The sequence below is a fragment of the Labeo rohita genome, unplaced genomic scaffold, assembly GCF_022985175.1.
Source record: "Labeo rohita strain BAU-BD-2019 unplaced genomic scaffold, IGBB_LRoh.1.0 scaffold_1562, whole genome shotgun sequence".
Classification (NCBI taxonomy): domain Eukaryota; kingdom Metazoa; phylum Chordata; class Actinopteri; order Cypriniformes; family Cyprinidae; genus Labeo; species Labeo rohita.
In genome coordinates this window covers 1-17,500 of record NW_026127739.1, presented here as the reverse complement: position 1 = coordinate 17,500, position 17,500 = coordinate 1, and the positions used below count along the sequence as shown (strand labels likewise).

The 17,500-nt window shown below is 35.6% G+C and overlaps 1 protein-coding gene across 1 annotated transcript; it reads left to right on the top strand.

Moving 5' to 3' along the window:
* Positions 1 to 2,861: 2,861 nt before the first annotated feature.
* LOC127158553 (hemicentin-1-like) lies at positions 2,862 to 17,494 on the top strand (the record flags this gene model as incomplete). The annotated part of the gene is made up of 5 exons (XM_051101634.1): positions 2,862 to 3,125; positions 5,479 to 5,748; positions 5,855 to 6,184; positions 6,407 to 6,643; positions 17,204 to 17,494. Coding segments are annotated over exons 1-5 (1,210 nt in total), but the record flags the coding sequence as incomplete, so codon positions are not given.
* Between the last annotated feature and the right edge of the window lie 6 nt (positions 17,495 to 17,500).

Genomic DNA, 17,500 nt, shown 5'->3' with positions numbered 1-17,500 from the left:
ACAATGATGCAGTTGTCATGTGTTTTACTTTCGACTTCTTGGTTTCTGTACAGCAACACAACAGACACCATCAGACAGTGAAAGGAAGAATCTCTGGTCTAGTCGTGCCTGGCAATCATTACATACTTTTTCAATGTATATTCGTTTAACAAGAAAATGCATTCAAATCTCTCATGGATCATTAAAAGTAAACAGACATAACTTCAATCAATCATAAATGAACAACTCCTAACACAGATGAAACTTTTAAACTCATGCATCGTGAAATACTCAGCAGCATACCGCATGTGTAATGACGGCCATTACCAGCAATCATATTCTGAATAAACATACTCTTTACAACATTCAGAACTTGGGTTACTAATCTCTGAATAAAGTAAAGTTAACAAACATGTTTCACACAGAAATTCCATAAACGATCAGTAATTAACAATATTTAAACACTTTTTCGAGGAGCTGATAAAACATACTCTTATCGTCATGAAAGAGAGAGGGCACCTGGAAAATACATCAGCTCTACCCTCACGCTTACACAATACATAACTTGCGTGACAGCGCTTCCTGAACATTTTAGATAGATTAACAAATTCATAAAATGGAAAACAATAATTCAGAAATACAAGTTCACCTATATAAAGAAATAAAAATGAGGCCTAACATATTACGCTCGTAATTACATGACCTACATCACTCACACAATCTCTCCTAATACAAATTTCAAAATAAAAGCCATATACATTTAGTACCATTAGTTCATAGTAATTTCAATAATCTAGTGTAACAACATTACACTTGCCACATTAGCTCATAAAACTTGGCACTTTATTAAAGTGGTCTGTTGCGGATATGAGATATATTATTTTTTGGTGTTATAAAACATAAAGGATTTGGGTGATTTAGTGTTTTTGTGCTTGTCCTCGTTTGTTGTTGTTTTTTTTTTTTTCTAAGAAGATCAGGCAATACACTTTACCGCAGGACTTGTGAACGCAGCTAGCCCCGTGTCAAAATGTGCTAAGGTTAAGACTTCTTTCATTGTTGTTTTCTTGCATCTCACATACAGACCAAGACACATTTCTGATGCCAATTAAATACGTCATTAACAACTCGTTCAGTTCTGTACACACTGTGTAGTAATTCTGTAAATGCAGTTGTCGCTACCTGTATTTTTGGGAGTTAATGGGTTGTCGAATGCGGTTGTCACTCCCGTATTTTAGTGAATTATGCGTGTACAGAACGCGATTAATGAGTAAAAGGTGAACTGACAACCGAATTTAGCTGCAGTGTGTACGTGGCCGTAAAGTATTCCAATCTGTAGTTTATATTCGTTATGTAATCGAAATTTAATTCAATCCAACAGAACAGATTCTCGCTGTATATCTGTCCTTGTTCCACTCTGTGTAGTCGTGGCAAGGATTTTTCAGTGGCTCTGTCTAGAGCCAGTCATTGAATCATTCATAAAACCAATTTGTTCAAAATGCTGATTCATTAGAAAACAAAACAGCACTAGGGTGTATTGCTATAGGAGACAAAACAATTTATTCTATTTTGACTATGTTTGGAACTATTTTGGAGCAAGAAACTGTTAATATTGTATCTAAATGTATGTGTATTCAAGTGTTGTTTAAAAGCATTATCACATTCATAATCATGCTTTTGATCTGGATGTGTTACAACGCCTCCCTTGCTGGTGTGCTGTTACTTAAGTAAAACTTAAGAGGAATTCTCTCTTGATCTGTGTTATCTATCCTGCTGTCTCAGCACATTCCATTCTCTCCCCTCAGACTATAAAGCCCTCCTATTCCTGACATCAAAGAAATAAACAAAGCTATGCTGCAAGCCTCATCAGATTTCTTATGCTGTTTGTTAAAATAGAATTCTCACTAACAAGAGTTTTCCTTTAACCAGCAAGCTTTAACCTGAAGAATAATGTCATGTTGACGTTAATAGCATAAAGCCTACATTTCAGATGACTTCTTAGGTATTAAAGCTTGTAAGGCTATGGGTGCCTCAGTTCGCTGAAAAGACACAGGGTGCTCTGTTCTTCAGTGAAAACTCAATACTCCAGCACTAACACAATCTCAGATACTTTTCGTGCTTTCCAACTTCTTATCAGGATCAAGCCATCATCCCTCCCCTTCCCAGATTCTTATGGAACACAGTTTTATTTTCATCACGTACCAGTAGAAATTAACCAGAACCTATGGAAATCTTTGGTATTTGTGTGCCTTTATGAAATAATTAATTCAGTTATTAAAACAAAAACAGAACAAGCAGACAATAGATAAGAAAACACTGCAGCAACTGTGTGTCAGGACAACACCGATTTGAAGAACATTTCACATTCAGTGAAATCCATGTGCGAACATGTTACGGACATCTCAACATTTATTAAAACTTGAGTTAAACAAAGTTCTGCCAGTTCTACATTGTCATAAAGTGGACCTCTACACCTTGTTTACTTTATTAAAAGTCATTTCTCTATGAACTTATGTTAAAGCGAACATCTGAATGTATGTTTTATTGTGTTCACTTGTTTAAGCATCATCACAAAAGCTTTATTTGGTTATTAAATTAACAAATAATATCCTAATTTAACAGAGTTTTGAAACTGGTGTTAGATACAAACATACAAAACCACTGCTAGAGAAAACAAGCAGGCTAACTGTGACACTTGTAACTGATTTGTTACTCACAAAATGCTAAAACTGCGCCCTTGTGGCATCGTGCTCCAGTGCAAAATAAAACTGGGAACTCCCGGTAAATTCCAGTATGTCATAGTCTATAAGGGTCCCTGTGAATGTAAAAGTGGAAGTGAAGTATGAATGAGAGATAGAGCTAGATTTGGTATAGGCGCTACTTCTCCAATAACTCGGGACATTCCAGTAATCTTCACATCTCTACGCAGAGGAAGGGCAGCTCTTCTGACCAAACACGTGGTCACTCATTTTTAATCTCTCAGTGGGTGAAGTGTAACGCAGATCTCCTAAGAGAGAAGGACACCTCGTTTCTAAAGCTTAGGAGCAGAGTTTAACGCTGTTTTACAATGAAGAAGGGGTCGTTTTCTCTCACCTCATCTATTTGGCGACTATATGGATTTTGTTTTCTGTACTTCTCACTAGTTACAGGTAAGTGTTTCAAAATATTTCGTTTAGAAATGCGCCACTTGTTTTCTTAGTTAGCATGTTTTGTATGTCACCGGTTCAACCCGAGAACGGTACTGTAGACTGCCATACTATTTTATCTGTATATCTGATAAATCGTAATATCGTGAAACAGTCTTTAATAGCTAACGGTAACAAGAGGTTTTGTGTCTGCCTTTCCAGTAACTTGATACATAAGTGTCGCCTGTTATGAGTGAGCTCGTACAGATAACGGTTCGAACAGACGATGTTATGACTTTCAGAGAAGTCCGATTTTTTAAAACAACTTCTTAGAATTTTAGTTGATGTTCCGCTCTACGTTCTAACGAAAATCTCGAACAGCTGTTGCCGTGGTTACTTTGTCAGTCGAACGCGTCTCTTTATTATCTGATGAAAACACAAGCCTGCGCATGTTGGTTTTGTGGTTAGTGTTAAAATTTAAACACCTAAAAAGTAAAACATATAATTCGTACTGTAAGGACCGCTACTTTCGGTTTTGTCCAGATCTCGAATGGAGTCATGTCTGCATTTGGCACACCTGCTGCATGTAAAACACCACAGGATGGCGCAATAGCATTATTCACTATTTTCTGTATATTTCAATTGTTTGTTCCCTCCCCACGCGTTTTCAAATGTCTTTAAAACTTTAAATAAACATAGATAGGCTGCATGTTTAAAAAAGCCCTTAGAGGTATTGAATGTAAAATGTATAGGCTCACATTAGAAACACATTTACCTCATTAACCAAGTACAAAAGTTTTAAAATCCAGTCTCTCCAATGTGATGCCAAAAGATGTCTCTTAATGGGTGGGGCTAAAGGATTCCAACCATACCCTAACCCTAACCATACGCCTATCGCTAAATATAACTCCACCCATTGAGTCAGCAGAGGCGGGACTGGCTAGGTCAAGCTCCACCCATTACATCTAGAGAGGGGGAGATGTAATTTGGTTCTGCAGTGAGCACTACTTGCTTTGTGCTTGTTGTGGGTTAATTTGATACGCACTCCATGTTCACTACTTGAACTTCTTTTAATTTCTTGTTTTTCACCGTAAATGAGTGATAAATTGTTAAACTAAAATGAACACAAAACAGAATTTATGCTGAATAGAATTAATAGATTTTGCTTATCATGCTACTACTTGCAAAGACAAAACACTCAAACCAGCTGAAAATATATCCACCTCATACTTCAAGTCGGAAGTAAGCCTATGGACGAGACTCTATAGACGCTATAGGTAAATAACAAGAAGAATAACAACGTGCAATTAATGGTAAAACTGCTTGCACTACAAACCAGTGTGCTCATAATTAAAATAATATGGTAAGACACACCAATATGCAATATGAAGCAGCAAAACAAGCTGTTTTGTACAGCTAAAAATAGAGTGTTTTTTTTATACTACGCGTTATGAGTCAGCCACCTATTAACTTTAGTTAAATATTGTGCCCTTTCTTGCTTGCTAAGTCCTTCTCTATATGATTTAGCAGCTTCCACATGTTTTTTTTCATGGCTTAGGCAGCATAAATTAGCAGAACAACGTATTCAGTAGTACATTAACCGTGCAATCCATGCTGTCATTTACATCCGAGTATCGCCAATATGGTCATGACGCAAGTGCAAACCCTTTATAGCTGGACGCAGATGAGACCGGAAGCCAGATGCATAAAATTTACAAATGACCGTGCCCGCTATTAGAGAAAAAAAGGGGGATAGTTATAACAAAATTTCAGACACTCGACTCAGGTAACAGGACAAGGGATCACATCGCTCCTGTCTAGGAGCTTTAACATTGGCTCCCTGTGTTGATTATAAAATTCTCATGCTGGTTCCCTATAAGGTTTTGCATGGTTTGGCTGCTCATTATCTCTTTGATGTTTCTTTTTATTTGGTGTTTTATCTTCGCCTGTATTTTCACTTTTCTTAATGCATTGTTTGTATAATTGTATGTGTATTTGATTTCATTTCTGTGAAGCTCTTTGAGATGTTACTTTAAAGAGGGTTTAGAAAGTTTATTATGAATAAGACTAGTTAGATTAAATTAAGGTCAGATTTATAAAAACAAACTATGCAAAGCAAAGTTTTATGTTAAGTGGATAAAAAAAAATGGAAAGGCAGTGACTTTACTTGAAAGGCACTGTGTTTATTCAGTACATGAATACATACTTTAAATAAAGCACATTGCGATTTTGTATAGCTTGTCAAATTAATTGAAAATATGTGGTAATTTTTGAAACTGGGCATTTTTGCTGATTTGTTGTCAGATTAGTAATAGGACTTCAGTGTAAGTAATTAAAATACTATAAATCACAGCCTATTTTTCAATGTGTTTAACAGGTACACAAGCTAAATGTCCTGTTCAGCTCAGCCAGAAGAGTGTTGTTGTGGAGTACGGCGGTTCTGTTGCAGTTAACTGTACCGCTTCTGTCCCGCATGATGGGATGGGATGGGAAGCCAGTGAGGGAGGAGTGGACAAGACCAGAGACAGTGTGGTCACATGGACAGTGTCAGATCTGAGAGAATGGGACATAAAGCCATTCTGCTACATAAACTATAACAAAACCCATGATACACAGTGTGAAGAAGAGCTCCCAGTAACTGTTTACAGTGAGTTTCTCTGTTATTGATATTTTTTTGTTTTCATTCTCAGAAATATCTATTAAATGTACATTCATCACTGCAGATTTCAGAGTGTGTAAATCTTCCTCCACAGAGACTCCAGACAGTGTGTCCATCAGCATTGTGAATCACACTGGACCAATGATAGAGGGAGAGCAGTATGAGCTCCAGTGTGATGTTCAAGATGTGGCTCCTGTTCAGAATCTCACTGTCAAATGGTACAAAGGACAAACTCTGCTGAGTCAAACCACTTTCACTGATACCAGCAGGAAACCAGTGAATGAAGTCGCCAAACTCCTGATCACTGCAAACAGAGCTGATGATGGAGCTCAATTCTGGTGTGAAGCAGAGCTGGATCTGGGAGCAGAAGGACCTCAACCTCCTCCAAAAAAAACATCAGAACCTCTCAACATTACTGTACACTGTATGTAAGATCTATCAGCTTCTATGATTAATCTTTTTTAGAACATGTTAACATGTCCAAATCAAGCAGACCTGATGCAGCATGTGACTTTTTTGAGTCAAATATCTTAATTTGAGTAGTTTGGTTGAAAACTACGAGTTAAAATGAATATGGATTAACATAAGAAATTTAAAATGCAGTACACAGATACTAAAAGCTTTTGTTTTTGGATTCTTCCTGTAGTTAAACCGATCATCAATGAGACCAAACTGCCCTCCACAGTGACTGTATTTCGAGGCTATTCAGTGGTGCTTGTTTGTGAAGCTGAAGGAAACCCAAAACCAAAAATCAGCTGGAGCCTCAGTGAAAATGTAGATGGTGACAAACTTACTGTATCAGAGTCAACACCTGAGAATGTGCACTGCAATGCAAGCAATTCTGTTGACACGACCACCAGACAAGTAAAAGTGTACAAACCAGGTAACTATGCTTTTGTGTGTCATTTTCCACTGACTTCAAACAGCTGTTTCAATTTGCTTTAGTAATACTGACAGTACTACTACAGAGAGTATTTGTGGCTGTTTCAGAATTGTATTAGTCTGATATTAAGCAAAATGCTTATTTTGGTTATATTAAATATCCAAATGATCATGTTGTCAGGGTAGATTTTATGTTAGGTCATTTGAAGTTCCTCTGTTAAAAATCATGCATGCATGTGACTGATTCTTTTTGTCTTTTGACTTTTTGTCTTTGACTAATGCTAATTTCATTCGTCCATCCTAAACCAATTTTCACACAACTTTCTGATTTTCAGCACGGCTTCTTTTGTGGTTAGTGCTTTGGCCTTTCACAAATTATTTGTACATTTGTAAGAAGCTGCTTGGTTTGTTGGTCTTGTAGTGCTCTGCTTGCAGTGTTAATGTCACTGTGATCACACTAGACTGATTTAGATTAGCTGCTTTACTTTTAATATGTTGAAGGCATGATGCAGGATAGAGATCTATCCCAACATTTGCTTGCTTGGATTTCATTCACCAAATTGCTGATTTACTCATATATTTGTTTTTATTTTTGACACAGTGAATTACATACCCATAATAGTAGGCATTATTGTTGCTGTAGTGGTGGTCATCTCAATCATCTTCATCTACATCTACCTGACCTACTACAAAAAAACCAGGATGGGCCGTTATGATGTGAAGAACCCTAATGCACGTAAAGAACTGTTAGAGCAGCCAAAAAAAGTCCCTATGAAGGAGCTCTGTCAGAGTAATATCTCTGCTTTGGTTATGACTCCCTAAGTTGGATCCATTTGCTGAGCCTTTCTGTCTGATCAGACTGTAAAGAGAGATCATATGGATCAGTGTTCAGTGCTGTCTTCACAGATCAAACACTAACACTGTTGTCTGAGGATGCTGATCAACTAAAAATGGTTGAGTAGCATCCTTATTGGGCTTTTATTGAATTCTTGTATGTTTTTATAAAAAAACTATACTTATATTGTATGTTTCAGGCATGTTAATCATTCTGATATATATATATATATATATATATATATATATATATATATATAGTATTACAACTATGCTGAAAAAGACACTGAACTAGAGGTTATCATTTTGTACTGACTTTAGGATGAATTTCTTTGTGCCTAAGCTATATGATCGCTTTGTAAATGGAATCTAATTTTGTGTAGAAAGTAATCTTTATTTATTATATGGAATACACATAGTTGTCTGTTTTGTTTGTAGTATGTGTTAGCAAGTATTAATTTAACTGTATTTCTATTTTCATTCATTAATGTAAAATATAATTAAATGTAAAAATGTAAATATAAAATAAAATGTAAAATGTAAAAATAATTAAAATTTAAAAATTGAAATTAAAATTTTAATTTTAAAACTGTGCTAAGTGTAAAAATACACTGTGACTGCAGTACCTGTAAAATTCTTAGCAATGGTGGTTATAATCATTCCTATTTGGAAATGCAAAGACTGAATATAGATTAAGCCTTTTTGTTTTCATATGGCTCCAACCTGGCTGATGTATTCCACAATAGCCAAAATAATTTTTTATAAGCTTGCACGTGTATGGCGTTATTCAGAGCATCCAACTAGCTGCCAGTTTGTAGCATGCATTAACAGTGCATTTATTTTGTTCGTGTTTTGCTGGCTGATCCGTTGATATCTGTGCAAGTGCAAATGTTTTTGCTTACTGTTGTCTTTTTGGTTAGAAAAGCTTTATTTACAGCTGCATGTTTCTACATTGTTCATTCTGACACTGAAACTGTTAAGAAGTTACTAAGATATTTAAAAAATGGAATTTGGCTGGTTGCGTGGTTTTAAAATGATGGCAAACTTGTGGACTACCAACATACACAATAAAATAGCCAAGTTTTATTGCATGTGGATGTACAGTTGAGGTCAAATTTACATACACCTTGCAGAATCTGCAAAATATTAATTATTTATGAAATGCATGTTATTATTTATGTAGTACTGACCTGAATAAGATATTTCACATAAAAGATGTTTACATATAGCCCACAAGAAAGTAATAATAATAGTTGTACGTATAAAAATGCCCTTGTTCAAGTGTTTACATAGACATGATTCTGTCCTGAACAGTTAAAACTGCTTGGTGTTCCTGAGAAAAATCCTTCAGGTCCTACAGTGGTTTTTAAGCATTTTTGTGTATTTGAACCTTTTCTAACGATGACTGTATGATTTTGAGATCCATCTTTTCATACTGAGGACAACTGAGGGTCTCAGCCAGGGGTGTAAACTTTTGAACAGATCAAAGATGTGCACATTTTTCTTATTTTGCCTAAATATCATATTTTTTCATTTAGTAGTAAGGCTACAGAAGATACTTACATGTTTCCAAGAAGACAAAATAAGTACACCCCCCAACTCTTTAAGTGTCGTTTTTTCCTTCTGGAGCATCAGTGAGTGTTTGAACCCTCTGTAACAGTTTCATATGAGTCCCTCAGTTTACCTCAGTGTCAAAAGATGGATCTCAAAATCATACAGTCATTGTTGGAAAGGGTTCAGATAAACAGCAGGCAGTTTAACTGTTCAGGACAAACAAGGGACTGATGAACAACTATCACTAAAAAAAAACAGCTGTGAATCATTCGGGTAACAACACAGTATTAAGAATCAAGCATATGTAAACTTTTGAACAGGGTAATTTTTATAAATTCAACTATTATTTTCTTTTGTGGACTGTATGTAAACATCTTTTATGTGAAATATCTTATTCAGGTCAGTACTAATTAAAAAAACAATACTAATACTGATTCCAATTAGTAATCAATAATTAATTATTATTTTACCACTCTGTGCGCCTCCCCTGACATGCTCTTGTGCATGAACGAGTGGCATTTCTGATGTTTGATAAACATCTTTGGTTACTATATAAGATAAAATTGAAAAACCGTAACAAAAATTTACTGTTTGGTTATGCTACTACTCACAAAGAAAAATCGCTCAAACCAGCTGAAAATTTATCCACATACTTAAAGTCAGAAGCAAGCCTATGGATGAGACCAGTTCATTAGCTGCTATAAACAAATAATGAGAAGAATAACAACGTGCAGTAAACAGTAAAACTGTTTGCACAACAAACCAGTGTGTTCATAATTAAGATAATACATTACAAAAATACGATTAAGAGACATCAATTTGCAAGAGTGTTTTCACAACACGTCATTAATTGGCCATATTGGCTGCACTGAACACAAACAATGCCACTGAACCAAACTAAACCTGCATATTTTGCTGATTATTGCTGCTGAAAATGGTAAATTATTTGTCAATTATTTGGTCTGTACTAATCGTTCGGACCAGAAAAAACATTTGAAGTACTGTAGACTGACAAAAGTTATAACAAATCAAGGAGAAGAGTCCAAAAAACTCTCAGATGAAGGAAGTAGTTTGTGGTTGGCCAAACTGAACTTGGATTTCCAGGGCAAGAATCTCGACAACATTCATGTTTTCATCATTTCCAGTCAGGTAGCTGAAATATTAAATATCTTTATAGCTAATATCTTAATTAATACTGCTCGTACGCATCTTTACCACCCATTAACTTTAGTTTGTCAAAATATTGCAGCCTTTCCTGTTTACTGAGTCTTTGTCTATGTGATTTGTTTACAAACAAATTAGACAGGAGAGTCGATTAACATTGGTGGACTTAAACTTGAAAAATTGTGTGTACTTATGTCTTTCCGGGTTTGAAATAAAAGGAAAGGAGAGGACATGATGTGTGGCCAAGTATGCTCTGCACACACACACACACACACACACATACAGCAGTGAGTAGTGAACAAATACTCACACACAAATTGTGAACTTACACCCAGATCAGTGAGCAGCCAATGCAGTTGTGCCCGAGGAGCAGTTGGGGACTCAGTGCCTTGCTTAAGGGTCTCACCTCAGTCATGTTTCTATACATATATATATATATATATATAGAGAGAGAGAGAGAGAGAGAGAGAGAAAATAATTTTTCAGAAAATTGCATGTGTATGGCATTTTTCAAAACTTGTTTGGAAGCATTAACTGTGCATGTATTTTGGTTTATGTTTGGTTGGCTGATACGTTGATATCTGTGCAAGTGCAAATGTTTTTGGTTACTGTTGTCTTTTTGGTTAGAAATGCCTTATGTACAGCTGTGCATTCTGATGCTGAAACTGTTAAGAAGTTACTAAGATATTTAGTTACTAAGATAAATATAGATATTAAGAAAGAAAAAAGGAATTTGGCTGGTCATACAATATGCATGTTATTTTTTATTTAGTACTGACCACATAAAAGATGTTTACACACAGTCAAGAGAATTTAATAGCTGAATTCATAAAAATGATTCAACACTTGATTTTTATATTACTGTGTTGTTACCCGAATGATCCACAGTTTTTTTGTTTAGTGATAGTTGTTCATGAGTTCCTTGTTTGTCCTGAACAGTTAAACTGCCCGCTGTTCTTTAGAAAAATCCTTTAGGTCCCACAAATATTTTGGTTTTTCAACATATTTGTGTATTTGAACCCTTTCTAACAATGACTGTATGATTTTGAGATTCATCTTTTCAGACTGAGGACAACTGAGGGACTCATATTCAACTATTACAAAAGGTTCAAACACTCACTGATGCTCCAGAAGGAAAAACGATGCATTAAGAGCAAGGGTTGTAAACTTTTGAACAGAATGAATATGTGTACATTTTTCTTATTTTGCATACATATCATATTTTTTTTTTATTTAGTACTGTCCTTCAGAAGATATTTACATGTTTCCCAAAAGACAAAACAAGTAAATTTACCCTGATTTTCAAATTCATTAAGTTTTCACCCCGTAGCTCTTAATGCATTGATTTTCCTTCTGGAGCAGCAGTGATCATTTGAACCTTCTGTAATAGTTGAATATGAGTCCCTCAGTTGTCCTCAGGGTGAAAAGATGGATCTCAAAATCATACAGTCATTGTAAGAGAGGGTTCAAATACACAAAAATGCTGAAAAACCAAAGAATTTGTGGGACCTGAAGGATTTTTCTGAAGTACAGCGAGCAGTTTAAGAAACAAGGAACTCATGAACAACTATCACTAAACAAAAAAACAGCTTTGAATCATTCAGGTGACAACACAGTATTAAGAATCAAGCGTATGTAAACTTTTAAACAGGGTAATTTTTATGAATTCAACTATTATTTTCCCCTGTGGACTATGTAGCCATTTTTTATGTGAAATGTCACTGAAACCCAGGTCAGTACTAATTAAAAAATAACATGCATTTTGTATTAACCCTATTATTTTGGTAACATAATTAATATCTTGCAGATTCTGCAAGGTGTATGGAAACTTTTGAGTTCAACTGTACATCTTTTGTACATCAGTGTCATTAGTTATGACATTGATGGGAAGGTTACTTTGTAAATGTAATAGGTTACAGACAAAAGTTACTCTATTTAAAATGTAATAAGTAAATTAAAATAAGGAAGTTTATTAAAGTAATGTAACTTATTACATTTGATTTCTTTTTGATTTCTTTTCTAAATTTCTAATATTTTCAACTGTTAATAATTTTGAAACATTTAAACCAGGCAGAGTTAACCTTACTTAACTCACTCAACACTGATTACTGTCAGACTTTTAAAATCCTTAATCACTTGAATTAAGATTATAATAAGTAAGGGATAATATACATCTTTATTTTGCGATAACAACTGGCTGGATGTACATTATCCCACTTATTACACAGCTGCTTGCCACAAAAGTGAATAATTAGACATGAAACACTGATCTGAGTTGAAATATTTGAACACAGAGCTTCCATGAAGAAATCAGTTGTTAGCAAGCAGCAAGTTCAAACTAGACAAACAATTAAAGGATACAGTGCAGCCATGCCACTTTCATTACACAACATTTCACCACATAAATAATTAAGTACTAGTACTTACAATACAAGTTTGTTAGTTATCTTATAATCCATTACAGTGTACAAAAAAAATGGCAGCAGCTGCGCTTGCATGAAACAACAGAGCGAGTCCACAATACCAGGATGACAGAATTAAGCAAACTGTACACATAATATTAAATTGAGTTTTAATATTTTATTAGCTAACCAAATGCAATGCTTCCACCAAGAAAAACTATCAAGTGTATAGCGCCAACTTAAGTTGCCCAGATGCTTTTACCAGTTGTTATAGGGGAATAACATACCTTGGAAATGTCATGGCTGACCAATCAGAATCAAGCATTCCACAGAGCCATATATGACCCTGGACCACAAAACCAGTCTTAAGTCGCTGGGTATATTTGTAGCAATAGCTAAAATTACATTCTATGGGTCAAAATGATTGATTTTTCTTTTATGGCAAAAATCATTAAGAAATTAAGTAAACATCATGTTCCATGAAGATATTTTGTAAAATTCCTACTGTAAATATATCAAAACGTAATTTTTGATTAGTAATATGCATTGTTAAGAACTTCATTTGACAAATTTAAAGGTGATTTTCTCTAAATTTTGATTTTTTTGCACCCTCAGATTCCATATACTGAAATAGTTGTATCTCGGCCAAATATTATCCTATCCTAACAAACCATACATCAATGGAAAGCTTATATATTCAGCTTTGGTGATGTATAAATCTCAGTTTTGAAAAACTGACCCTTATGACTGGTTTTGTGATCCAGGATCACAATTATAATAATTTAATTAAAACACAGCCACCACAAATTCAGACCTAATACCTCTTATTTACTTTTAGATCATAATGAGGTTAAATACAGAATTAAAATCATAACAAGAAATAGTTTAATAGCTATGATACTGGTTTTGAAATAATTTTTTTGCATAGTTATGAACACTGGCATCAATGCCTTGGAGAAAAAACAATTAATCTTAAAAAAAAGTATACGTATAAACCCAAATAGGAAATAAAATTATTCTGTGTCCTAAACTCCTGAAACATTGGTGTCTCATTTTAGAGCAGTCAATGCAATTTATGAAAGAAGTCAATTGAATCTGTATGTTGGGGTGCGTGTGAAAAAATTCAGATGTAACCCCCTTTGTAATCATTAACATTTTCGAAAATAAAAATGTAAATTTAATGATACATTTTTTTCTCAGTGACTGTAACAAATTACAATTACATTTATCTTATAATTAAATTAGGTCATTCCGTTACATGTAATTTGCTCCCCAACACTGGTTACAACATCTACTTGTGGTTCTATAGCTATTTGTAGTAAAGCACACACTACTGAAGAACACTACTGAATGCCCTATTCAGCTCAACTCGCGGAGTGTTGCCAGCTTGTACAACAGATATGTTTCTGTTAACTGGGCAATTCAGTCACAAGGACGCTTATGAGGGATGCACTGGTTGCACACTCGAATCTCATGTATTTATTCCTTTGTGCATACTGTATAGTAGGGAGCATACATATGTCACGATGACAAATGTCTGGGAATCCAGTGTGACTTTGACAAAGATAGCGTTGTGGGAAGTGATATGTTTTTATATAGACCCACCCTTATTTAGCCTCGATAACCGAGCTGGAGGATGTGTTGACAACGAAGGGAAATGCGGTGCAGTAAAGAGTTTTTCAGAGGTGGTCTTTAAACACATAATGCGATGTTCAAAACGCTTTGCCTTATCTAAAAGATATGTGAATGAGCTCAGTTTTCCGTTTGTCGTGACAGGGTGCAAATGAATAAAGTTGCAACGTGCACTTTTAGAGAGATGTGTGGGGGAGGGTTAACATTAACTAAAACAGGCAGCTATGCGAGGGCAGACTGGGCAGTGGTTTCCTGCGATAAATGAAGGGTCCAAGACGGTGTGTTGTTTTATTAATTAATTAAACACCGTTAGCTGGTTAAAAACGGTGTCGATACAGCGCAGCTAAGTTACAGCTAAAAATGACGGCGCGGAGCGATTGGATTTTCTTCACGTGTCTCTTTTTGGATGTGCTGTTGCTGCCGTACGCGTTGGATGGTAGGACATTTATATAACGAGTATTTTTTTATTTGATATTTTTTTAGAACCGTTTTCCGTGTTAAACTTGAGAAAGGTGATTAAAAGGCCGTGGTATTTTATTTCCTCCGCTTTGACTCCCATCTGAAAGTGTTTGAGCAACACTGTTCAAATAGCGATAGAATAACGTTGTCAAACAAGATAAATACACTGTGTTTGTTATCATTAACAGCCTGCACATAGCAGTTTAACCACAGGCAGACAAAAAAGTAGTCTGTCAGTAACTGCGAATATACTGTAGTTAGCTTTGAAAATGTATACTTACCTTTAAATTTAAGTTAGAGTCTCCTGAAGCTAGTATTTATGTGGAAACATAACAGTTTTGTTTTACTGTGATTACTGCCAAATGTTTACATGCTCATTTTTAGTAAGCTGAGACTTGCAAATCTATTCTCTTGCTTGAACAACTCACACGTGCCACTGTGTTTGGGTTCCTGCTAAAACATCTTAAATCATGTAGCCTAAAAAGCTGGTTTACTGTCCTTAGGTGGAGGGTTTGGGGCTGTCCAGCTAATGTTAAATCAGCTTAATATTAGCTTCACCTAGCTTCATAAACCAGCTAGTGTAGGCTGGTTTAAGAGTTGTTTTTTTTTTTTTTAAATGTATTATTATTATTATTTATTATTATTTTTTTGTAGAAGGGGTACAGAGAAAATGTGACCACAAAGTGGAAAACATCTCAGCCCTCTGGCATTTCCTGGAAATACCACACTGATAACAATACAAAATAGGAAGTTGAATGAATAGAGCATTAACGCTTATGTCACAGTTTGATCAGTTACCCGGATCCACAGCCATGTTGGAGATATTCAGATATAAACAACAGCACTGATTGCACGGTTAATGTACTACTGAATATGTTGATCTGCTAATTTATGCTGTCTAAACCTTGGAAAAAATGTGTGTAAGCTGCTAACTCATATAAAGAAGGACTTAGTAAGCAGGAAAGACTTAGCAGTAGTTCACACAATAGTTTGAGCCGTATTAATTAAGATTTTTACCTGACCGGAAATGATAAGAACAAACACAAATGTTATCAAGGTTCTTGCCCTGGAAATCCTGCTTTACTTTGGCAAACCACAAATGACCTCCTTCCTCAGAGAGTTTAATTGCACTCTTCTCCTTGATTTGTTAAGAAGTCTCTAAATATTTTTTCTGGTCCGACTCATTTGTACAACTCAAAACATAACAATAATTTAATTGCTTTATTTTTGTAGCCTTTGAATCCATGAAAGTTACAGATAAGTGAAGAGTACAACTGGCTCAAACTGATGACAAGCCACAATATTTTAAACAACTTCTGTTATTTAATAAAGCAGCAACATAGTAACCAACCAAACATCTTGGCATTCGCAGTAGACAAAGTCAAAGTACCACTACACAACTTGTAACTAGCCATTTTTTGGATTGTAACTGTAGTATTATTACTTAAATTTTATTAGTAATTAGTTACACTACTAGTTACCAGGGAAAGTAATATATGTGACGCTGGACCGCAAAACCAGTCACAAGTAGCACAGGTGTATTTGTAGCAATAGCCAATGATATGGGTAAAAATCATTAGGATATAAATAAAGATCATGTTCCATAAAGATATTTTGTAAATTTCCTACCATGAATATATCAAAACTTAATCTTTTATTAGTAATATACATTGCTAAGAACATCATTTGGACAACTTTAGAGGTGATTATTATACTTTTTTTTTTCATTTTTTGGCACCTTCAGACTACAGATTTTCAAATAGTTGTATCTCAGGCAAATTCTGTCCTGTCAGACCATACGTCAATGGAAAGCTTAGATGATGTATAAACTGACCTTTATGACTGGTTTTGTGGTCCAGGGTCACATATTACTATAATGTGTTACTAGTAACTAGCTCCTGCCCAGCACAGATTGGGCTTGATATTATTGCTCACTTAGTTAGTTTGTGTGTGGATATTGTGACGGGAGGAGCATAACGACAGACACAGTGGGCGTGGTGTCAGGCCCTGGAGAGGCTTTGATTAAACAATAAACAAAAGTGTCCAAAAAGGGGGGGAATAAAAGTGCCCAGACGGCTGTGGGCTAGGATGCCGGGCCGATTTACCCGCCTCGGAAGTGCCGTGATGAAATGATGGATGAAGCCGCTGAAGGAAGCCGCTACCACTAGTGCCACGGACCCCGGCGGGGAGCGAGTGCGGCTGCCGGACTCTGCCCCTTACCTGGACCCTTCCCTTCTGAACACTGCCCCTCCTTCACGGAACCCCTGCACGTCGAGGACACCAGACCCCCTGTTTATTTTGGACACTTTTATTCCCCCCCTTTTGGACACTTGTTTGTTGTTTAATAAAACGCCACGCCCACTGTGTCTGTCGTTTTGCTCCTCCCGTCACAATATGTTTTTAAAAATAATTTTCTGTAATGTTTTTATTTCTATGAATTAAAATTATTTGTATTTTGCACTTATTTGAAGTATTTGGGATTTCAGCTACTCTGTTATGCTTAATGTGTCTTCCAGATATTTCCATCAGCTTTGTGAATCACACAGGACCAGTGATAGCGGACGAGAATTATGAGCTCCAGTGTCTCATTAAGAATGGGGCTCCTACTAAAAGTATTACAGTGAGATGGTACAAACAGAATAAAACCATCTTCACTGACACCATCAAGACTCCAGTCAAAAACATACGTAAACTCAAGATCCAGCCAAACAGATCTGATGATGGAGCTCAATACTGGTGTGAAGCAGAGCTGGAAGCAGAAGGACCTCAGCGTTATCAAACAATGTCATCAGAACATCTCAACATTACTGTAC